The sequence below is a fragment of the Sciurus vulgaris genome (assembly GCF_902686455.1).
Source record: "Sciurus vulgaris genome assembly, chromosome: 3".
NCBI lineage: Eukaryota > Metazoa > Chordata > Mammalia > Rodentia > Sciuridae > Sciurus > Sciurus vulgaris.
The window spans coordinates 149,722,384-149,746,295 of record NC_136463.1 but is presented as its reverse complement, the minus strand read 5'-3'; the positions used below and the strand labels follow the sequence as shown (position 1 = coordinate 149,746,295).

The 23,912-nt window shown below is 36.4% G+C and overlaps 2 protein-coding genes and 1 pseudogene across 3 annotated transcripts in view; 2 read left to right on the top strand and 1 right to left on the bottom strand.

The window, feature by feature from the left end:
* Positions 1–1,938: 1,938 nt before the first annotated feature.
* On the top strand, positions 1,939–3,688 carry LOC306656408 (uncharacterized protein C2orf66; the record flags this gene model as incomplete). The annotated part of the gene is made up of 2 exons (XM_079131534.1): positions 1,939–2,088; positions 3,509–3,688. The coding sequence occupies exons 1-2, from the start codon at positions 1,966–1,968 to the stop codon at positions 3,686–3,688; spliced, it is 303 nt and encodes a 100-aa protein (XP_078987660.1). The 5' UTR covers positions 1,939–1,965.
* Positions 3,689–9,101: 5,413 nt separating this feature from the next.
* GTF3C3 (general transcription factor IIIC subunit 3) overlaps positions 9,102–23,912 on the top strand; it is a 39,899-nt gene continuing 25,088 nt past the window's right edge. Inside the window, exons 1-8 of the mRNA XM_079132585.1 lie at positions 9,102–9,299; positions 10,250–10,361; positions 13,898–14,085; positions 14,919–15,042; positions 16,504–16,695; positions 17,190–17,355; positions 21,022–21,169; positions 21,661–21,733. Of these exons, the coding sequence (XP_078988711.1) occupies positions 9,198–9,299; positions 10,250–10,361; positions 13,898–14,085; positions 14,919–15,042; positions 16,504–16,695; positions 17,190–17,355; positions 21,022–21,169; positions 21,661–21,733 (1,105 nt within the window). The 5' untranslated portion in view covers positions 9,102–9,197. The remainder of the gene's footprint in view (positions 9,300–10,249; positions 10,362–13,897; positions 14,086–14,918; positions 15,043–16,503; positions 16,696–17,189; positions 17,356–21,021; positions 21,170–21,660; positions 21,734–23,912) is intronic.
* Positions 12,552–13,874, bottom strand: LOC306658175 (small ribosomal subunit protein uS8-like; annotated as a pseudogene). Its single transcript has one exon. The product of its transcript is annotated as a small ribosomal subunit protein uS8-like (transcript).

Sequence of the window (23,912 nt, the reverse complement as noted above, 5' to 3'; positions counted from 1 at the left end):
AGTAGCCACCTAATTGGCTTTGTACATCCTTCTTTTTTTTTTTTTTTTTTAAGCTCAGTCTGTCTTCATCAGTGTAGCCAGAATAATCGTAAAAAATTCATCTCATGAAACCATTTAGGTGCTTAAAACATTTCTATCACTTAGCATTGCTTGCAGCAGAAAGATCATAATCTGTCTCTTGGTTCCACTTCACATCAGGCTTCCCCCTATTCCCTCTTCTCCTCCTGGCATACTAACTTATTTTCAGTTGATGTGCAATGTTCCTTTTTAGCCACAGTTTTTTCTGTACGGCTAGCCACTGTGTGAAACTCTTCTCCCTCTATCTACCTCAGGTTGCCTAGGTAACATCTAATCGATGGTCACTTTCTCACAGAAGCCTTCCCTGACCTGGAGACTGAATCATATCTCTCTTCACAGAAATTAGCATCATTTATATTTACACGTTATAGTCTAATGATCTGGTGAAAGTCTGGTTGACCATTAAAGGCAAGGACTGTATTTATCCTTCTTAACCATCTTATCCGCACAATGCCTGGCACATAGTAGGCACTCAGTAAATTCATTGACTTAATGAATAAAGGAAATGAACAAATGATGGTCATAGTGAGTTGCCCCCAAGGTCAGGATGGCAAGGCTGAAACCATAGGTAAATGTTCTAATTTCCAGTGAAGAGCACCAGCCTCGACAGCAATGAATGAGCTTATCCAAAATTTTGTTCTGAATCATTGGAACCAAAGCAACTTTATATCACATCAAGCCTAATTTCTCAACCCTGCCATTTTCAACAGATGGGATTTATTCAGTAAGGCGATGCTGTAGGTAGAGTAATTTTTCTTTTTTCCATGCTATATTTTTGCTCCATTTTGAAGAGGTATTATGATAAGCCATGCGACTATTTCAAACTTGTAAAGCTTCTCAGGATTCTAAGAAGAAATACAAGGTGTATGCCAAAAAGAACAATTTTGTCTCTTGCAATAGAATTTCCTGTTCAAAAAGTGCTATTAATTTGAAAACTGATATCTCCAAAAGAACATTCTATTAGGTGGGATCATCATATTCCCGGCTGCTATGTATATACCTTTTCTTAAATGTGAAAAAGGAGAAAGCACTTTGCTGTGTAGAAGTGCTTCCCGTGTTTTATAAAATGTTCAGTGGTTAAAGGAGAGGCTGCTGCATTTGTAAGATAAATAGGCTATTCCTGAAGAAGCTCGCAGATCTGATTCTCAAGGGTCTTTGTGCCATGGATGAAAATGGGATCATTACTTTTGAAATCCCTCTGCACACGTCACTGACTCCCACCTGCAGCTGATCCACTGGTTATAAGTACCTATGAATCGTCTTGCAGAATGTAGGCAGGATTACCTACAAGGGCCAGCCAAAGCCAAGCTCCTGGTAAGCTTTATTGCCCTTTGTGTTTCCATTTTCATTTCACATATTGGGGTGGAAAGACAGTCTGTATTCATAGAGGTATGGGATGCATTTCTCTTTCTCAGATGTGTATGTCAGAAGCATTTCTTAGTGTAGGGTATCTGAAGTAAATTTTTCTCTTTTTCTTTCTTTTCTTTTTTAAGGCTGCTATCTTAAGACCTAAGTAATTTAAGGTTTTGCTGTAAAACTTGCTTTCTTTGGAGACAGCAAAGTGTGCATTTGTTCAAAGATGAAAAAGGCATACATGGACTTTCTAGGTTATATTCATAATTGCTCTGCTCACCATTGTATAATGTTCTCCTTATCATGGACTTTTTTAAGTGAGTCACCTGGATTTGGAGGGCCTCATCTATAAGTGAATATGGAAAAAAGATGGTTGCAAAATTTAGGTGAACCAATAATAATTTCTCCTTCCTTCTCTGCCTTTATAGATGTTTCCTCTTTCCCTCTCTCCTCTGACTCTCTCTCTCCCTCTTTCTCTCTCTCTCTGACCATCAATAGCTCCCTGATCTTCCTTTTACTCAGCTTCATTGCACCATGTCCAAAGCATCCTTCTTGCTGCTGTGTGTTGCCCTGGTGCTAACTGGGCATGTGCATGGAGCCACGCTGAGAAATGAAGACAAGTGGAAGTCACTCAGCAACCCCAGAAATCGTGATCTGGTAAGAACACATCTGGGGCATGCTGCCTATAGGGTGGAACTGGCACCTCTCTGAACTTATGCATACTGTGTTCTATGTTGTAGGGCACAGTTGAGCGGAGGCTACAGTTGAGGGTTGAGAATTTCCACAAAGACAGGTCCAGGTTTTTGCTAGTTTAGTGGTTGGCATTGTATTGTTTCTCTGGCCAATTCATGTTTATTTCTGTAAGGAGAAACATTTATATTTAGAAATGATCTTATACATACATAGCACATTACATTTGTAAATGTCTCATATGCACATTGACTTTATAGCCTTGATTCCTAATATATACACGAAATAATGTAATTGTGGTATGTGCCTGTAATCCCAGTTACTTGGGAGGCAGAGGCAAGAGGATCACAAGTTTGAGGCCAGCCTCAGCAACATAGTGAGGCTCTTTCTCAAAAAATAAATAGAGGCCAGACATGGTGGCAGATACCTGTAATCCCAGTGACTTGGGAGACTGACACTGGAGGATTGCAAGTTTGAGGCCAGCCTCAGCAACGCAGCGAAGACCTAAACAACTTAGAGAGACCTGTCTCAAAAATTAAAAAATAAAAGAGTTGGGAATGTGGCTCAGTGGTTAAATCTCCCTGGGTTCAATCTCCAGTACCGAAAAATTAATTAAAAGGGCTGGGGATACAGCTCAATGGTGAAGCATAACAGGGAACTGATTTTTGCCCATCATAAATTGAACTAATAATATAGGTTATCATATAATCAACGTTTGCAAAACTAATTGCAAAAATTGGAAAGGGACCCTGCAGAGTTATCAATTTTCTAAGTATATTTTCAACATACAGTTATCTAGAAAATAGAATTCAAAAGACCTGTAAAAATTCTGAAGTATGCCAAACACAATAAAAACGTTTTAAAATACTGTTTGTCTAAAGAATTGATGTGAAGTGTAGGCTTATAACAATTAAACCAGCTTTGCACAGCTTCTATGTGTTTGTTTCCTAAACAGAATCTGAAAAATCCTTTCTTAAAAAAGAACTACTGCCCAGGGCAGCAACTGGGCTCTCTCCTTCAGGCAGAGGAGACATCCAGCTTAATATTAAGTGTGGAGTTCAGTTTTATCTCTGACCTCAGTACTCTGAGATGGCTCACAATGAATCCTGCCTCTGGTGCTATTATGATTGACATTCCTCCCTCTTTTTTTTTCATCCACAATGGTGAATGACCTTGTTTAGGGTTGAAATGTCAGAAAGATGGCAGGAGGAGGGGATGAGAAACAGTTGAAGTTTAAACTTTTATTTCTGGATTTTCAGCCTCCTGCTTTCTAGAGTAGCCAATTCAGGGGGTGGCTGGGGTGGGGGAAGGAGAGGAAAAGAAATTCATCTTTGAGTAGTGTTGTTTTATTTACATAGGGCAATGAATATTTTCTTTCTCTCTTTAGTTTTTCAGAAGCCTTCAGGCATATTTTAAGGGCAGAGGTCTTGATCTTGGGAGATTTCCAAATACGTTCTCCATGAATGAAAATCCCAGACCTCTCTCTTTCCAGCCAGAACTTTTAGCTTCTGCATTTGCAGACTATGAAGAGCAGAAAAATTCCCTTCCCAATTACCTCAGAGGCTGAAAGTTTTCTCTGAGCTCAGGTAAAAGTTGTCCCTTTATTCTCAAGATCTATCCAAACATTCAAATCAGTCATAAAATAGAGATTTTCAAAGTATTTATTTGAAAAATGATTTTATTTTTCTCAGAGAAAAAAGTGCTTAGTTCTGATAATACTCATCATGGTTAAACATCTGAATTTGGTTCAGGTATTTTCTAGTATGAGTTTTAAAAAAATAATAGTTACAATTTTTTAAGCATAAGTTTCTAGGGAGACATATATTAAAATAATGGATTTTTATTCTTAATAGAATGATTAAATTAATGAAATAGCACACACTCCTAACTATATAGTTTTTGGACCAGGTCATATAATTATGTAAAAAATCATACATAAAGAAATATATCAAATTGAGCAGTTGGGTTAAATAAAAAATAATAAAAGTTAAAAGAATGGTTCTTTTGAAGAGAAAGTATTATGGATATCATTGAACTTGAACTTCCTTATTAGAGAAAAACAAAGTAAAATAATAGGAAAGATGGCATTTTTCTCACAAGTAAAAGTTTAAAATGTATTTATGGGTTGTGAGTGTAGTTCAGTGGTAGATGTTTGCCTAGCAAGCATGAGGCCCTGGTTTCAATTCCCAGCACTGGAAAAAGGAAGTATTATGTTTAAGATTTGAATTTAGTATTCTTATTGCATTAGCATTCTATATATACCATTTAAAAAACAGCAGTTATGGTATGTTTCAAGAAAATACATTAAGGTTCTAGTACATTAGCATGGTGTCTGGCCAAATGATAAAGAGAATGAAATTATAATTAAAATTTTTTCCCATTCTTCCATAGTTATATTGGTGAAATTATGAGGAAGCATAACAATTGTTATGTTTCATTGTATTTGTAAAAGGGTTTTCATTATTAGTTCTCTTAAATGTGATGATTAAAAAAAAAAGATCCTTATTCTAAAAAAGATGCAATTTGCTATGTAAAATATGAACTTGAATACTAGCCTAAAATGAAATAATGGAATAAACAGAAAGATATTAATGAAGGTTTTCCTTGACTATTTTTCATACATAGACTGCAGGGTATCAAACACTAAAACAGAATAATCATTAATACCATAGTTCCTACTTGAGTGTGAGGCATATAAATTGATTATAAGCCTCAGTTTCTTCATCTATAAATTGCAAATACAATCTCTACCTCATGGAAAATATCACAGAAATACTAAATACATACTTTCATGTGAGCATAGAATAAGGTAATATAGGAATTATTCAAATTTGTGAAAGAAGCAGATCTTCTGATTTGGAGTATATTTCATAATTATGAGCTCGATAGTTAGTTAATCCTAACATCTAATATAAAAAAAGGGAACAAAAAGAGTTTTCATTGAAATATGTTGAATTGGTTGTCTTTGTCTTCATTTTCTATTTCATTATAACATTTCTTGTTCTTTCAGGAATCTGGCCATTTTGAAATTACAGAAGCAGCTTCTCTTTAGAGCTATTCTGCCATGGTCATGGCTAAATTTCTGTGTGTTATTTCTCCTCCATGCTTATTTGTCAATTTGTAATGATTTCATTCTACATATCCAGATTTATATGTAAATATCTGGACCTTTGGTATTATGTGACTTATGTGCATATTTTGGAGTGTTTTTTTTTTCCTTCTATAACAAATCTGATGTATGGCACTGCATTGATTTGTAGGACTTACAATAGCATCATAAGAAAAAAAAGACATCATAAGTTGAAAAGAGATAATAATCTTCCAGATTAGATGTTTTCCTTAAGAACTCACAGTCTGAGTTTCATACTAAATAAGAGTAAGTAGAAATGGAAGCAAGGAGATATGGGATTCTAGGAGGTACTGAGGTCCCTGGGAGATGCTCTCATGCTAGTATGTTCAGAGGTTGACATTGTGCTACACCAAATATTCTAGCTACTTCCAGTCCTCAGTCTCTGGGACACAAGAAGGGAGAGGAGAAACAAGAGGGTTTCTATTCTTTTCCAACCAACCTCCTCTCCTCGTCAGTGTGTTCTGAATTATTGTAATTCCCACATTCTCATCTGGAATAGCTACCTGTGCTATATCATTATAGATAGCTATATCATTTTCTCTGTGATTCCTACAAATGGAACTCTACTGGAATATGAACATCAATGTCCTAATAATGCAATCTGTACATTCCCAAACAGTTTTTTGTGGATTATCAATATTGAATATCAAGAATAAATTATTTGTGTAAGAGCAAATTCTGTCTGGTTTAATATGTTTTATTATAATTAGTTGTGTATGTGTCTGTTTTCCCTAGAGTGTTGTGAGGACTTGGTGAGCAGAGATCATGTCTAATCCATTTTTATTTCTCTAGCAGTTAGCACAATGTGTAGCATGTAGTAAGTGCTTAATGAATACTTGTTACATTGAAGTAATGGTGCACTATTCTGCTATCCTTCACACCGTAATAATGGAAGCTGCTTTTAGTTGACACAATTATTTTTTCCCATTAAAATATAATTATTGATAAGCCATTCCTTATAAAAGCTTTTATAAGGTTGGGAGTGTTTCACTGCTGTTGAGGTTCACTCCAAGTACCAGTGGTTTTCCTTTTCTCACCACCACTCCAGCACTGGGTGTCAAGACTACCACAAAGGGAGTGCTTATCAGCTTTAGGACCTTTGAAAAGGAAAGACATCCACATAAGATTTAGGCAAGAGCTTGCATCCTTCAGCTGCTAAATTTGTCACAATGAGTAGCTGTTGACGGCAGCCCTTTCTCCACACTGACTTGAGTTCCATAATGGTGGTGCTATTGGCATTTGGGGAAGGCTTCACTTTGTGTCAATTCTTAACACCCCTGGTCTCTACACCACCCCTGGGCAAGAGAACTATTGCCAGGATAACAAAATTGTAGTGTCTCCTCGAATGGAAATAAATGTTCTGCAAATGTTCAAGGGGTGTATGGTACTTCTCTACTTAGGTCCTTGGCAGCCTCCCAACATGGACCCCACTTCTTTTCACTGAGGGCCCCATTCCCAGGACATGGCCCATTGTCCTCTGTCTCAGATCTAGTCTGGCTTTGGAGAGTGTATGGTTGTATTATATTTGAAAGCTACACATTAGCCTCCTACATTTTCATCAATCCAGGCAGTCACATGAAACTCCTGGGTCTGAGATCATTGACTTTATGACTCACGATGTGACAGGCAGCATGAATTTTACATTCATATGGATTCTGCTCATCCCCCAAGTATTGAAGGAGGGCATGCAAATGTGGGTTCAGGGGCATGCTGGGCACAAGTGGGTCTGTGCCAGAGGTGAGGAGCTCCAAACTTAGGACATTCCTACTCTTAAAATGGGGCTGCTAGCAAAAATGCCAAACTCTGGCCTGGAAAGAAACATTATCTTTATTATACTGAATTAGAAAACAAATCTCTGTCCCAACAGGAGGTAGTATCTCTACTTTCAAGCATATTTCCTCTACAAAGAGAAAGTTACCACAAGCTTTTGCAGAAAAGTGGAAGTTCTTGGAAAAAATGGTCTCCCCAACACAGCTCTTCCTGGCTCCAAGAAAGAACGGAGTAATCTCTTCTCTCTGTACTCTCTTAAGATTCTCTTGTTATGGTATAAATTCAATGCTCTGCTTCTTTCAGACTTCCCATTTTGATTCTCAAAAATCAGCCTAAAAGAGCATAATGTTTCTTCTTGCTATTTTCATTACTGCTGTAACAATTCTGCTTCGTCTCAAGGTAATGTGGATGCCGCTGACTCACCAGACGACAAATCACTACAAGGAAGTGGGAAAAAGAAAAACAGAAAGATTAAAAGTTCAAATTACTCAACTACTTTCTGACTTCTAAAAGAACTTTCCTGTCATCAATATTCTCCTCCCACCCCTTACGCACTGCTCCCTTCTTCTTTAACAGAAATCTGTACCCTCAGATTTGTTATTCCCATAGTCTAGGTATCCAACAATAAAACAAGCTAATCGAAACCATCTGAGTCTTACAGTGTTTTACCAAGTTACCATTCCTTCACGCTTTGATTCTCTACTTTTTCCCTAGGAGAGTTAGGACTAGCGACTCTTGACTTCTTAGCTGCAGATGCTAAGTGCCTGGAAAACTTCAGGGGAAAATTCCCACAAATGATTTCTGTGGATTACATTAACTTGTTCACCTTTCATGTTTTAGTCCCTGGTAGGACTCTAAGGATCCTTCCTCGTGAGAAAGGGTATAACTTCTACCTGTGAGATATTTCTCTCCCAGTAGTCCTGGTTTTGCAGGTCCTGGCCTCTGATTCTGATTCTACTGCTGCTTAGCTTCACTTGGATTGTCATGAAGATGGTCAGATGGCAGACTCCCTGTAACTTGTCTCTAACCTTAGCTACATACTGAGCTACATTCTCCATACCTCAACTCCCTTGCCCAAAGTTCCAAAGGCACTTTCAATTCCATTCAATTTAACTCACAAATGTGTTTTGAATACAAATTACTGGTCTAGAGTAGGGTTTACCATGACACATCAGCTAGTGCTGTTCTCAAGATGTTTCCAAGTAGTCTCTCTAGAATAGGACAAGCAGAGAAGTAGTTATAATATAAGGCAAAATGCAAATCAGAGTGTGGAGGAGTTGAAAAATAGCTTCATTAAGGAGAGACAGTGTATCATCACGATTCCAAGCATAGAATTTGAAGTCAGAGACCAGGGTTAAAATCCTGGTTCTAGGGCTCCTGGTATAGTTCAGTGGTAGAATGGGTGCTTAGCATACCTAAGGCCCTAAATTCAGTCCCCAGCACCAAAAATAAAATTTAAAAATCCTGGTTCTAGGACTTACTAGAAAATACACGGTGTCATTGGGAATAGCAACTTTCACTTCTAAGGATTTATATGTTGACAGATGTACTTCTGCATGATAAAGATGGCCTAAATGGCAACAGCATGTGAACTCATCAGGTACTGAGGAGCCTGAGGAAAGTCAGATTTTGAGAATTTACGGAAAATGGGAAAATTGAAGGTGCCAGACAAAGGTGATGTGGTTTAAGAGGTAAATTGTGGGAGGACTTCAGCTCTCTGCAGCAGGTGCAAAATGGAAAGTGAAACATGCACGTGGAAGAGTAGTTAAATTAAAGGGGAAAATCACTACAGCAACGATCAAATTAATTTAAAAAAATTTTTCAGAAATGGAAACTGATTAGGAATGAGAGTAAGGCAATTTCGTGCTGTTAAAGGAGATTATCTAGATTTTTAAAGTCACTTAGAAGCATATTTTTTCCACCTGCCCAAAAGTTTTCAGCAGTAGGCGGCTGGGGATAGCCTCCTGCGAAGAGGATCGGGAGCCACTCTGGGTCGGGGAAGGAAGCCCCGGGCCGGGCGCACCAGCGGAACCCGAGCGCAGTGGCTGTGGCGCAGGCCGGGCAGGTTTCCCGGGAGCACGCGGTGTTCCGCCTCTCCGCGGCCCGGGCACCCGGAGTCGCCGCTTTTTTGTTCTTTGTTCCCTTGCTTGGGCCTGATTAAACCGACCCTGCAGACATGTCGGGGTTCAGCCCGGAACTCATCGACTACCTGGAAGGGAAAATCTCCTTTGAAGAGTTCGAAAGGCGGAGAGAAGAGAGAAAAACCCGAGAGAAGAAAGTGAGATGCGCACTCTCTTGTCGTCCTAAAACACTTAGGCGTAGGGGACCCAGATGACCCCTTTCGCAGTGATAGGGTGGGCCCAGGAATCCCAGAAGCTTTTTCCTACTAATACCGAAACTCCAGTATTCACCCCTCATCCCTGTGCTAAGATCCTCTTAAAATATTTTCCCCTACCGAAAAGCTTTTGTCTAGGTGGTAACTTCTCTCCCCTCCCCCTACCCCCCCCCCCCTTTTTTTTTCAGCCAAATGGTAAGTTTTTATTTGAGGGTAGCTTCATGCTGGTAGGTTACATGGGAGCTGGAAGAACAGTTTGGAGTCAGAATATTTGACTAGTTCTAGTCCTAGGTGTGACACTAAGTCGTTGGTGATCCTGGTGGGTAACTCACTTCTTTGGGCCCCACTTTCCTTATTTCCGGTATCAACCCCAGGGCCTAGCCCACGCTAGCCAAGGACTCTACAACAGAGCTAAACCTTAAACCCTGACCTCCCATTTTTAAGGAGTCCCAGGCTGGTGTGGTATAATCTTCCACAGAGTGAACTAAATTGATAACAAAATCTTCACTCATACTTTATTTTTCATACTCACCAAGAAATATCTGAACTTTTCCATAGCTTCTCACTTATTTGAAGTCCCAGGGAAAATAAAAGCAATTGAACATTTTGAAGTTAGCTCGTGGTTTCTTACCTAATTGTTAAGTGCCCCATGTCTTCGGTTAAAGTATTAGATTAGTGAAATAATCACTTCTGTTATTTGTTTTTCTCAAATGACTTAAGATGTAAGAGTCAGACCCTAAGTACTTTGAAATGCTTTGACAGTATTGAAATTGAGATCCACCTATGGTGTCTAGTCCCAGGTTTTATAAATAAAAATTAAGGCAAAGCTAAATTTGGGGAGAGCTAAATCTGCACTAGTTTTTGGAATCAGTTAAGCTAATTTTCAATCACAGAGTCTTCAGGAAAAAGGAAAATTATCAGCTGAAGAAAACCCAGATGATTCTGAAGTTCCATCTTCATCAGGAATTGAATCTACCAAATCCCAGGACAAAGATGCTAATGAAGGTATGTTGGGATTATTTGCTTTGTGCATTAAATATTAAGAATTCCTAAGCAAAGTAATTCAGTGAAAACATGTTTTTCATTGAAGTGGTATTATTTATTGCCTGGTGTATTAGGAGCATAATGCTCAGTGTATAGTAGCTGCTCAATAAATAACAGTAGGTATATATGATAATGGTTATTTTTGTGAAATCCTCTTGTTGAAGAAGTGTTTCAAATTGATGTATTTGTTTGGTTACCTTTGTAGTCATTATTTTTTAAATTGGGCCTCTTATTTGGTGACTAATTTCAGACTATACTCACCCAAATTGTAGTGAGTCAGACTTCCCATACAAACTCCCTTCCAAACCATGTCATACTGGAAGGTGAGTGACTGTTCAGATGGGACTTCACACACAAGTATTTTCACACTTGTAGGTATTATGGTATTATGGTGTGCTACCTCATTCTAGGATCCAGTCCTAAGCTTTGCATGTCCAGATGTTAAATTTGGTTAGTATACCCAGACTAATTAAACTCATCAGAGTCTAATAGGTGAAATAATAAGCAAATCTATTAAGTTCTAGTGATTGATACACCTACTGATCAGAGTCAGAATGCTGATAATAGCTCATAATATCCATTTGCCCATGTCAAGTTTACCTAATATGCTGAATGATCAATTAGAATGTACCTTCATGTATAGGATCTGATGTAGAACTACACTGAATTCTAGTTTTGGGGGGTAAAAATATGGACTGGCTCTCTTCTTTTTGAACAAATAAGCACAGAGAGAACACACAGAAAACAAACAAGCTTTATTTCTACCTCCCTGGACCACATGAGGAAGAAGGGGTAAAGGGAGGAAATTGGGATTACAATTTCTTACTTTGCCCTGCAAGTGGAGTAGAGAAGCAACTGAAGTTCTACAATCTGCGGGTCCTTCTTTATTTGCTCAGGGGATAAGCAGCTGTTTTATAGTTAGTCTTTGAGGTACAATTCTAACAGCGGGACCACTGGGTGCTTGTCAGCCTTTTTACCTAAAGTTGGCCACAAAAGCTGGCCATCAGGCCTTCCCTTTAAAAAAAAAAAAGGGTGGTCAACTGAGTCCAGTTCTAGTTCTTTATGAGCAGAGAGGCAAGAATTGAGGTGGGAGGTGGGGCTCAGCTAAAATAATACCCTCAGTTTTTAAAGATAAAAATTTCCCTGTTCCTAAAAAGGAATTGGCCCAGAACCCTTTGAAGACTCTTGGTGAGTGTGAGCATGTTTTCAGAATAGAAGGGGTTACTTTTGAAAAAGCTTTGGCAAAATCTACTGATTAAAACATATGGTCTTTAGGATCATTTCTTCCTGGACATTGCTGAATATCATTGCTAAATTCTTGCTCTGGAGTTTCTTTTCTACATATCACACAGATAGGGTCTTTTAATTTCATATTCAATTCATCATTGCTGATATTTAATACTACAATTTTTATATATTGACCTTGTATCCAACAACCTTGTCAAATTAATGTATTCTGATGGTTTGAATTTAGATTCTTTTGGATCACTTATATATGATCATGTCATCTGTAATGATAATATGATCATTTCTTCCTTGCCATCTTTGCTTTTATTTTTTTCCTTGATTAGGACATCCAGTAAAATGAGTAAAATGTTGAATGGAAGTGGTACCAACAGGAATCTTTGTCTCAATCTCAGTAACTTTCAGTAAATCACCATAAACTATTTGTGAAAAGTTTTGAAGATTTTTTCCCCAGCAGTACTAGGGATTGAACCCGTGGCTCCGTGATGCTGAGCTACATTCCCAGACCTTTTTGTTTTTATTATGAGACAGGGTCTTGCTAAGTTACCCAGACTATCCTGGAGCTTGCCATCCCCCGGTCAGCATGTGCCACCATGACTGGCCAGTAGATACTCTTCATCAAAGTAAAGATCATCCCTTTCATTTCCAGTTGACTAAGAATTTTTATTAATAATGAATGTTGGATTTTAGCAGATTATTCTTTATATCCAGATAATCATTTGATTTTTCTTTTATTATTTTTGTTTTGTTCTTGTGATGAATTTTGCATCTTTCTTTTCATATTTGTTTTGGATGTTCAGAATTCTTGAATATGATGTTTATGACTTCCTAATAATAATAAGTAATAATAATTATTTATTTGTTGTTCAGAACACATAGCTTTTTTTTTTTCCCCATGGAGGCATTTTATTGTATGTATGTTTTACAACCCCAGAAAAATAATCCCAGGGTTTTTCCTCCTGTGTTTTCGTCTTGCTTCTTTGTGGTCCATGATGTCCGCTGAGGTTGTCAATACAATGAAACCAAACTAACAGGTTGGGAGCACATTATTTGGCATTTTTCTAGGTTCTTTGCGCTGCACATCAAATGTGGAACTGATCACTCCACACTTGTTTAACCTGCCTGTGAGGTGGACAACAATTTTCCCAGCTCTGTGATCATCAATGATTTCAGATTCACCAATGTAACCATGCTTCATCTTCACAGTTAGAAACTGGACAATGACTTGGGAGCACGGTCTGATAAGGACCTGGCGTTTTCCTCTATTTTCAGCATTGTTGATGCTCTTGAGAGCATCAGCCAGGACATTCATGTGCACCATTATGGCGGCACAAAATGATGGTGGAAAGAGCCAGAACATGTAGCTTTTAAAGTCTGTTCTTCCTTAAACATTGACTATTTCATTTATTCAGTATCTTTGGGGTTTGAAGTATAACTGAACAGGCTTAAGGGTTTTTTGAATACAATATTTAAAATTTTAACTATTTTATTGGAACTTTTCTAAAATGTGTTCCATGTCTCTGCTTTATTTAACAGAAAAATGATTTCTGAACTTAACCTTTCTTCATCACTTTGAAGGTCATTATGAACATACAAAAATCATTCTACTGTAGTAGTATCCTAATATGCATATGAAGTATGTCAGGTTGATTTGTTTCTGAAATAATAATGCTATTTTAATACTAACAGTAGCATTCAGTGAGGTTTTTACTCTATGCAGGTCTATTCTAAGCACTAGTAGAAAACCTCAGTCATTTGTTCAAGTTTATACAGCTGTAGATAGATAGAGATAGAGTTTGAAACCAGGCATCTTGGCTGTATAGCTCTCACATCTAGCTGATGTGCTATACCATGTGGATTCTACCATGTGCTTATTTAGTTCTTGGGTCTATGACTTACAAATAAAAACATCTTTTTCCCTCTTTGCTTTTTTTTTTTTTTTTTTTTTTTTTTAAGTTTTCCACTTAATTTTGCCTACATATATCCAGATGAACCATAAAGGAGGAGTTGGCTTTCTTACAGAGCAGAAAACATGGCTTTGTGACAACTTTCTTCTTTGGATTGTTTTGGAGGATGCTAATTTATCATTAGCAAATAGTGAATTACTATTTACTATTTACTTTCAAGTATGATGTTGCTGGGGTCAGAAAATTGTATTCCATAAAACCAGAAAATACTTTTTTCTTTCAACCACTGAGTGTTCCAAAGTTTTAATTCTCCACCCTCCCCAATCTTAATGTCTCTTTCTGTAGGAGAAACATCAGATGGAGTGAGTAAGTCAGTTCATAAGGTCTTTGCTTCCATGCTTGGAGAGACTGAAGATGATGAGGAGGAAGAGGAAGAAGAGGAGGAAGAGGAGGAAACACCTGAGCAACCAACTGCAGGCGATGTATTTGTATTGGAGATGGTTCTTAATCGTGAAACCAAGAAAATGATGAAAGTAAATTACTTATTTATAAAGTGTAAGAAATTGACATAGGCATTGAAAAGAAAGTTTTATACTTGGGAAACAGTTCAAACAATAAGAAAGGAAATACTGTGAAACAATTGCTGTTATTTATTTCTTATGTTTTCTTTTAGAGAATTTTAACATAAAATCTTAGTTATCATATTTGTCCAAACGTACTATGGTTTTGCTATTAGAAGGTCTATAGTATATCTTAATATTTTTTTAAACCAACTTCATTCTGAATGGATAAATTTGAAAGGAGGATTTGTGTGTGTGTGTGTGTGTTTGTGTGTGTGTTACTGGTATTAAACCCAGAGCCTCACACTTGCTAGATAAGTTCTCTACCACTGAGCTACATCCCTAACCTGAAGGAAGATCACTAGTAGAGCACATAATAATATGTTTCTTGGTATATACATCCATTTTGCTGCATAATAATTTGTTGTTCTAGTTAGTGATAGTAATTTCCTGAACACTTTGATTTTTTGCTTATATTTTACTGTGTTTTGAACTTTTCTACTGTAGAAAGGGAGTTTTTTTGTTTGTTTTTTATTATTCATTTTCTTAGGTGCTTCTCTTTGGAGAATATCAGAATAATTCTGTTTTTTTCTTGCAATCGAGTTTTAGATTTTTTTACTTCAATGTAGACTTTAAAGCTAAAGAGTCAGTTGTAACCATTTAGTCCCTAGTTCTGAATTTAAAAGATTAAAAAGTTTTAAAGGAAACTTTCAGTTTCTTGATGTTTTGTATTTACTAATATCATTGAAGTTGATATCTAATACTTTACTGTATTTTAATTTAGGTGTCATTTTTCTTCCATACAGGAGAAGAGGCCTCGGAGTAAACTTCCCAGAGCTCTGAGAGGTCTCATGGGTGAAGCCAATATTCGCTTTGCTCGAGGAGAACGTGAAGAGGCAATATTGATGTGCATGGAAATCATAAGACAAGGTGTTTTTTGTGGGGAATTTTTTGGATAATAGCAATTTAATAGTCTTATTTTTAAAACAAATGGAGGAGCATTTCACTCCACTATTTGTAAATATATTCAGAAGCTTAGAGGTGATCGTGGTAACAGCAATTTGCCACGTTCACTTCACATTATTATCTAGAAAATGAAGATCATAGGATATGATTCAGTGAGATATCATTAATATTTTTTGAAGTCTTGCAAGGCTCCTTTTTGTTTAATTTTTTATTTTAGGGGTTTTAGACTTGTACTATTTTTTTTAAATTATATTCATTTATTTTTTTGTGGTGCTGGGAATTACACATACTATGCGAGCACTCTAACACTGAGCTATACCCCCAGCCCTGTTTTGCAATGGCAGACACATTATGAATATAGAAGGAAAAAAGCGTGAGTTTTTTTTTCTTCCATATTCCAAATGAGGCAGTGCTAAATTATTTTAACCTATTTTTTGGTAAAGATGCAATTTAAACTTGTCCTCTTATTTCTTGACTAAATGGCACATCTTGGGCATAAAAGTGATTTTTTTTAACTACTATTATTTATTATTTGATTGTTGCCAATTGATGCTCTGCAGATTGGTTTAGGTAGTTCTGAAACAATGAAATTTTAATTTGCCTTTTCACTATTTTTGCATTTCCTTTTAGTTATACTAGGATTGTTTTAGATGTTATAATTTCTTAGATTATTCTTTAGGGTAATTTGAGGCCACTACTTTTGTTGTTGTGACTTTAGAAGTAAGATTAACCAAACTCTTCAGGAAATTTCATTTGGTTCCTCCTTTCCATTATTATCTATTCTTTTATTTCAGCTTATAATTGTTTATTATTGAATTTATTATTATTATTATTTATTTTTGGTGCTGGGATTCCACCCAGGGTCTCATACATGCTAGGCAAGCACTCTACCATTGAGCTCCATCCCCAGTGTTAATCTTTGACTTTAATTCTGAGTCATTGAACTTTGTTTTGGAAACAGTATTTCAAAAATGTAGATAAGTCAGTCACTTTGATCTCCTGGGGTCAGGTACTGCTAAGGTGTCCTCTGTGAGTTCATCCCATACTTTCATGTGACAGCTAGATCATGAAGATTCATTCCCATGATGTGGCTAATGGTTATTGGGATGAATTTACCAAGTTATTGAACCATACTTTGCCTTAATGAAAGGGAATTTTTCACAAGGAAGGTGCAGTAGAGGATAGGGTTTTAAATGTTATATTTTGCTTAAAGAAAATAATACTTGAAAAATGCTAAGCATGTATGAAAGTAAAATAAAGCAAATATAATTTAGTGTTTATTCTAAATTCCATTAAATATTTGTATAATTCTGCTAAATGATTTAGAGTTTATTCTAAAATGATCCACAGTTTGAACCATGGGATCAAAATCAGCTCAAGCAGCTTCCCTCAGTCAATTGATTTTATTTTTCTAATTCATTATAGCTCCTCTGGCTTATGAACCATTCTCTACTCTTGCCATGATATATGAGGATCAAGGTGACATGGAGAAGTCATTGCAATTTGAATTGATTGCTGCACATTTAAATCCTAGTGACACAGAAGAATGGGTTAGACTGGCAGAAATGTCCTCTGAACAAGACAATATTAAGCAGGCAATTTTTTGCTATACAAAAGGTAATTAAACCATTTTTCTCACTTTGATTAGATGTTATGTAATAGGTTGTTTGGTAATTACATGTGCTACTCTAGGCTAAGATGTTGGCTGAAATGTGTTTATTTTCATATCAGTTATGCCAGAGAAAGTATTTGGGGTTCCTCTGTTCGCCTATTTATCAGCAACTTTATTTACATTGTGAGCTAATATAGCACAAAAGTTGATAGATGAGTATTACTTTCAGTTTCCCACTGAGGTCAGTGTTGGTTCTAGAGAATTAACATCCTTGAGAATTCATGTCACACTAAAGTAACCAAATGAAATAATATGGAGATTCAGGTTCTAACTAGTCTTAGATCAAACCTTAGTCAACTGTTCCTGTGAAGATAGATTTATTCCAGAATAACTCGCTTCTTACCATTGCAGAATTAAAATGTTTATTAAATTTTTGAGAAGATTATGGATCACACATCTTTTTGTGATAAATATCTAATTATTATTCCTTTCTTTTTAGCTCTTAAATATGAACCTACTAATGTCCGTTATCTCTGGGAGAGATCAAGCCTTTATGAACAGATGGGTGATCATAAAATGGCTATGGATGGCTATAGGCGTATTTTAAATCTTTTGTCTCCATCTGATGGAGAACGTTTTATGCAGTTGGCTAGAGATATGGCAAAGTAAGTTTGGATTGAAATATATATGGATGCTTTTATTAATCATCTGTTTTTATAAATAAAAAAATGCATTTGAAATAGAATATACTTTTCATTGAGGTTCAATGACATGTTTTTGCCTTTTATATTTTATATTGTGCCTAAATACAGAAGTGGGGTTTTCTAAAAATACTTTCCTGTTTCCAAGTGAACTGATGACTTAGAAAATTTTGTATATAAGATTACATTTCCAATTATAGAAGCTTAAATATAAAGCATATTTTGAAAGATGATTGTTTTTCAGGTTTCCACAACTTAGTTGAAGTTGTATATATCTGTAGTATTTTTTTTTTTAATTTTTTATTGGAAAAGTGCTATTCATTAGTAGTATATTATAATTACTTTCTTGCACACATCCTCAGTTCTCTTGCCCTGCCTCTCCTATCCAAATCACTTGATAAAACCCCACTATAGTTAAATAAATTCATCTATGCCTATCTTTACCACTACCTACAATCATTTTATCTTGTGTCAGTACTAAAATATTTTAAGATTAAAAATTTCTTTTATAGTTGGCATATGTTATTATGATGTTATATTTTATTCTAAAGTATGTCATACTGCATTTACTTCTCTGATATGCTGTGTAGCCAAACAAAGTGGGGAACATTTTGGCTTAATAATGCCTGTGGTATGCTTTCTGTTCTTATGGGTATCTACCATATAGTATTTCAGCCTAGGATTAATCCTCTTGATCTGGTTACAGTAATGTTAACTCCATTATTTGTATGACTTTTATTCTGGTGATGCTTGGTTGTGAAATTGCCACTTACCCTCCAAGGAATGGGTTATATAAGAATACAAGTAAGTATTCTTAGGAAATTTGGTGAGGCAGAGTAACCCCAAGTTGATCCTTGATGGCATACCATGAATATTGAGGGTGTTCCCAGGTTATCTGCTAATAAACTTCTAGCTTTTGGTGGTTAGTCTAGTAGGATTCTACTTTAAGAATTAGTAGGTGGCCTGTGGTAGTAAATTTTTCACTTGTGTTATGTATATTTTTGTTGGGGAAGAGTGGCAGTGACCAGTTTTGACACTGCTGGTGGGGGGGGGGGGCAGGTTTTCTTACATGAAATTTTGTTACTATAATGATTGATTAGGCTTCCTCTTTGATCCCCACTTTTCCTCCAGGAGATATTTATTGACTATATCTTATATGCTAGGCACTGTACAAGGAACCAGGATATCCATTATTGAACAAATTTTACAAGTCCCCTGCCCTGCAGAGCTTACATTTCAGTACGGAACAAACAGCTAAATATTTAATAGAACCTTACCTACCCCACAGACTGGCAGCATTTGTATTACTAGGGAGTTTGTTGGACTTGCAGGATCTCAGCTATGCTTCAGCTCTACTGAATCAGAATGTGCCCCTTTAAAGATTTTCCCACTTCATCTTTATGTACATTCAAATTCGAGAAGTACTGGACTAGGTAAACTATATAACTATATTGCTTATCAGTACAGTGGGCACTCTTGAGCTAGGGTCATTAATTTAAAGTGGAACCAGCTGGTGTGTTAGCTGGGCAGGTGGTGGTAAAGATAGGCACAGATGAATTTATTTAACTGTAGGGGGTTTTATCAAGTGATTTTGATAGGAGAGGCAGGGCAAGAAAACTGAGGGTGTGCACAAGGAAGTAATTATGTACTACCAACAAGGGGGAAAAAATGAGGACAGGAAGGACATAGAGAACAGTGAATAAGTGGTAAGATCAGTGCTTTGTAGATCCATTAAGTGTTCTTGGTATTGGATTACAGAGGGAATAAGCAGAAATAATAGAAAATTTGAAAAATGAGAAATTAGGGGAAATACTTGAAATTAGGACATTGTTATGCATTGTGACATTGCACATTTTTCTCTGGATTGCTTTTTTTTTCATAAATAAGACTTTTTGTCACTATTTAAAAATCTGAATTTTAAATAAATTCTTGGTCTGGTGCTTCATATCTATGAGCTTGTTCAACTTTAGAACTGGTCTTATCTCTAGTTGCTTTTCCAGAATTATCTTCATAATGAAACGCCATCAGTTTCCCCAGTTCAAACTTGGGCTTCTTCAGCACTTCTACTGTTCATTTTCTTTTCTTTCTTTCTTTCTTTTTTTAATATCTTTATTTTATTTATTTTTATGTGGTGCTAAGGATTGAACCCAGTGCCTCATGTGTGCTAGGCAAGTGCTTTACCACTGAGTCATAACCCCAGCCCTTTTCTTTCTTTCTTTAATTTTACTTTTGGTACTTGAGATTGAATTTAGGGGTACTTAACTACTGTGCCACATCCCCATGTCCCCCCCCCCCCTTTTTTTTCTGATTTTGAAACAGAGTTTCACTAAGTTGCTTAGGACTTTGCTAAATTGCTGAAGCTGGCCTCAAACTTGTGATTCTTCTGCCTTTGCCTCCCGAGTCCCTGGAATTACAGGTGTGCATTACCACTTCTGCTGCACTTCTACTTTTCCAATAGACATCATGAAGAGTATAAATAGATTGACAAGCCTTTCTGTCTTTTGTAATGTTGAATCAGTTTATTGATCCCTTTTTTTCAAGTGATTTGTCTGCATCTTTTGGGTCATGATTTCCATCATCTTTTTCCAGATTTGGCATACCTTCAGGTGCTGAGCATGGGGAGGGAGTAGGTAACCGTGAGAGGTATGGGCCAACTGGAAATAAAAGCTTGAAAAGTAATATTAAGAAATAAACACAAAAGATGAGAAATTATTCAAAGCGAGGGCATTGACTGGTGGAAGAGCCCTAATGGGTCTGATCCTAACAAAAGGAAAAGCCCTTGAATGCTTTATTTATAGTGAAACACACCAAGGGATTCAGTGAGGAGCTTCTTCAGGAAAACAGGGTAAGAAAGGGGAAAACAAGTTGTTTGGGGGTTGGCAGGTTATACCCATCTCCAGATGGCTGCATTTGAACCTAGGGCTAAGGCAGTGTGCCAGAATGATCTGGGCTTTCTCGAACCCCGGGGAATTTCACCCTGGAGTTCCCAGAAAAGCAGCCTCCCTACCCTCAGTAGTCTTGACATCAACATGAGCTTTAATTGTATTCTGCCATTTTTTGACTGGGGAACCCATTTTGTCGTTAGTAAGATCCATGCCGTGGAAGTTAGACAGGTTTTGTACTGTACATCCTCAGTAATCAATTTGAATTTTCTAAATGCAATTTCATCATTCTGCACATCAGCAAGCCTCACCACATATACCCTGGTTCCTGGGCCCTTGTGACTAGTGCCTTCCCAATATTTTTTTTTTTTTTTTTTTTTTTTACTTTTTTCTTTTGTGGTCCTGGGGATCAAACCCAGGGACTTGTGCTTTTGAGGCAAGAACTCTACCACTGAGTTGTCCCTGAGACTCCCACTAATTCTTACACTGAACATTTGAATATACCTTTCACATTATACAAATCTTTTTTAGACTCTTTTTTGCCACCTTTTGTAAGGGACTTGTTCTTTTGTCATTGTGTTGCTCATAGAACCAGAATGCCGATTATGATTTTAAAAAAGAAAATGTTTTCTCCTCTCAAATTTTAAGAAAATTAAACCATAGTTAGTTAGAGGGACTCAGCCAGGGACTGTTTTTTATAATCATAATTAAGTAAGTATTTGTCCGTTTTGTAACTTCACTTTTTTAGGAGTTACTATGAAGCCAATGATGGTACTTCAGCTATCAATATAATTGAAGAAGCTTTCTCAAAACACCAGGGCCTAGTCTCTATGGAAGATGTTAACATAGCAGCTGAACTGTATATTTCTAACAAGCAATATGACAAAGCTTTGGAGGTAGGAGTGTTTGTTTTCTCTGTATTCCAGAAGTTCTTAGAAATTGGCAATTTCTTATTTAAATTATATATTAAACTGTATATTTAAAGTCTATGGAAATAATAGATTTCTAGATTCTGTAGTAATTCTGTAGGAAATACAAAATGTAGTTATCGTATGATAAATGATGTTGCCATTATCATAGGTGCCAAGTGTGTCTGCACTTCCTGGTAGCAGAACTCAGATTAATTATTATGATTCATTCAGTTCCTTAGCTGTTGAGGAAAGTAGGTTGGTTTGCTGCTGAGTTATTTTCTATCTTTAGTTTTAGTTAATATACAAAAATATTAATGTATCCCAGCTATGGTTTCTTATTTTAAAAAAGACTTACTGTTCCTTTTTACATCCCATTTTTATGTTGCAAAGATTATTTTAAGTAACTACACCAGTCTTTGCATTATGAAAAGATTTTTCATTTATGTGATTTTCCTGTCTTTTTTTCATTCTTTTAGGTAATTACAGATTTTTCTGGAATTCTGCTAGAAAAGAAAACTTCAGAAGAGGGCACTTCAGAAGAAAATAAAGGTTGTAGTTTCCTTTGCATAAGAAAGTCTACATAATTCTCTCTTGTGCATACTACGGTATTTTGAATTGGTAGTTAAAGTTCTCATAGCAAGTATTCCCAATAAGCAGTTTTTCCTCTGAAGATTTTATATGTTTTTCTTGTGTATATTGGTTTATTAGTAGTCATTTAAAAAATGTTTCATATTCCTTTTATTTTTTGATAAGAATAAAAGCATTAGTAAAATGCCTTTGATAAAATAGCATTTCTCAATGACCCAGGGTCTCTTTTATTCATTCTTGTAGGATAAAAGAATGAACTCCTGAACAGTTTATTAAAAACTTTTAGATTTATAGTGATTTACTTTTCAAAAAGGACTTAAAATGCTGTACTATTAAAAATTCCACTTAAAACTTAAGTATTCACATGAAAAGTAGAAACTAATGATACTCTATATTGTTTGAAAACTCAGTATACGTAATGAGATCTGGTTAGACAGTTGTACTGGAAGTATGGCTTGTAGGGTCTCTGTTAGCTCTTTCTCTCATCCCTGTTGTTTTCTTTCTACCATACCCATTGACGGTTCTGTGAAAATATTAACATGTAAGAACCTGTGAGAGGTTATAACTAAATTGGTCTTCTTTATGGGCAGAGTGGACATCCCTGTTCTTAGGAGAGAATTCCTATGTTATACTTTGCGCTACTATCCCATGAGAATTTTGTGGAATTGGAGGAAGTGAGTTGATACTGAGTACTACCTGCTTCAGAGTAGGTCCCTCCATGGCCTGTTGTCATACAGAAAGATTCCATCATGTTGTAATCCTTTGGGTTAAGCCATAATTACTTAAATTTTTTTAAAAAAATATGACTCATCTTAATAGCAAGTACTAATTCACTTCACAAATCAGTTTGCTAATTCATAGAGAGCAAGGTTCAAGATGAGATATGGGACAGATAAATGTTCAAGTGGAAAGTTGTTGGGGAAAAGAATCCTAGTTCAGTAAGTTTCTTTTAGTGACTATGCTGGGTATGGAGAATGCACCCATGAATATGATATTTCCTGCCCTCAAGGAAGTAGGGAGGGGAGGAAGGGTTCAAATTAAGTGCATATAATTTAATCAAAATAGGAGGAATTATCTGATGATTTTGTGGTAAAACGGGAAGAGAGGAAGTTAGTGTATTGCAGATCAGAATATGTTTATAGAAGTACAGTTTAAGCAGACAATCATGGGGAAGGGAGTTCCAAACTGAGTCACAGCATGTGGGAGTATTGCTTGGCCTGGGTAGGATCAGATAGCACCTCTTGGTTGGGCTTCTTGAGTGGAGTAAGGAGTAGAAACTGTGGTATGAAACCATGAGTTAGGGCCTCTGAAGGACACTGTCAGTTTTAATACTTTCTTTGGATCTGGGATAGGTTAGAATTGAGGCTCTTATGTTATTTTACAGCTATAATTTCTGTTTAACATTTTTCTCCTAAAATATTTGTTTAAAATTTTTTGTTTTGAAAAATATTAAAATTTTAATTATCAATATAATGAGACATTTTATAATTCAATATATTTTACTATGTTTCACTGATTCTGTTTTCCTGCCTTCTTTAGTTCGTTAATGATTTAGCCTATCTGGAATCAGGAAGCACCTTATCATAAATCAACAGCATGGTAGAGTTTTCAAGTAGTGGTATTTTTCTTTCTTAGAACAGTTGGTTCCTGGTGGGCATGGTGGCGCCTGAGGCAGGAGAATCACAAGTTCAAAACCAGTCTTAGTAACTTAGCAAGGCCCTAAGCAACTTAGCAAGACCCGGTCTCAAAATAAAAAGGACTGGGGATGTAGCTCTGTGGTTAATCACCCCTAGATTCAGTCGCTGATACAAAAAAAATTTTAAAAATGAACAATTGGTCCCTGATTCACAATTTTTGCAACTTTATAATAGTTACCATTGTATGAAAGTAATACATGTTTAGTAGAAACTGCGTCTTGAATTCTTTTTTTTTCTTGTGGTCCTCGGGATCAAACTCAGGGCCTTACATATGCTAGGCAACTTGAATTTGAATTTTGATCTTTTTCTAGGTTAGCATTAGGCAGTATCAGAGTCTCTGATGATGCCAGGCAGGAAGAGCAGGCTATATAGTTCCATCAGTCATAGATCATGAGGGTAAAAAACTGATACCCTACAGTGGACTGTGTTGTTAAATTATGTTG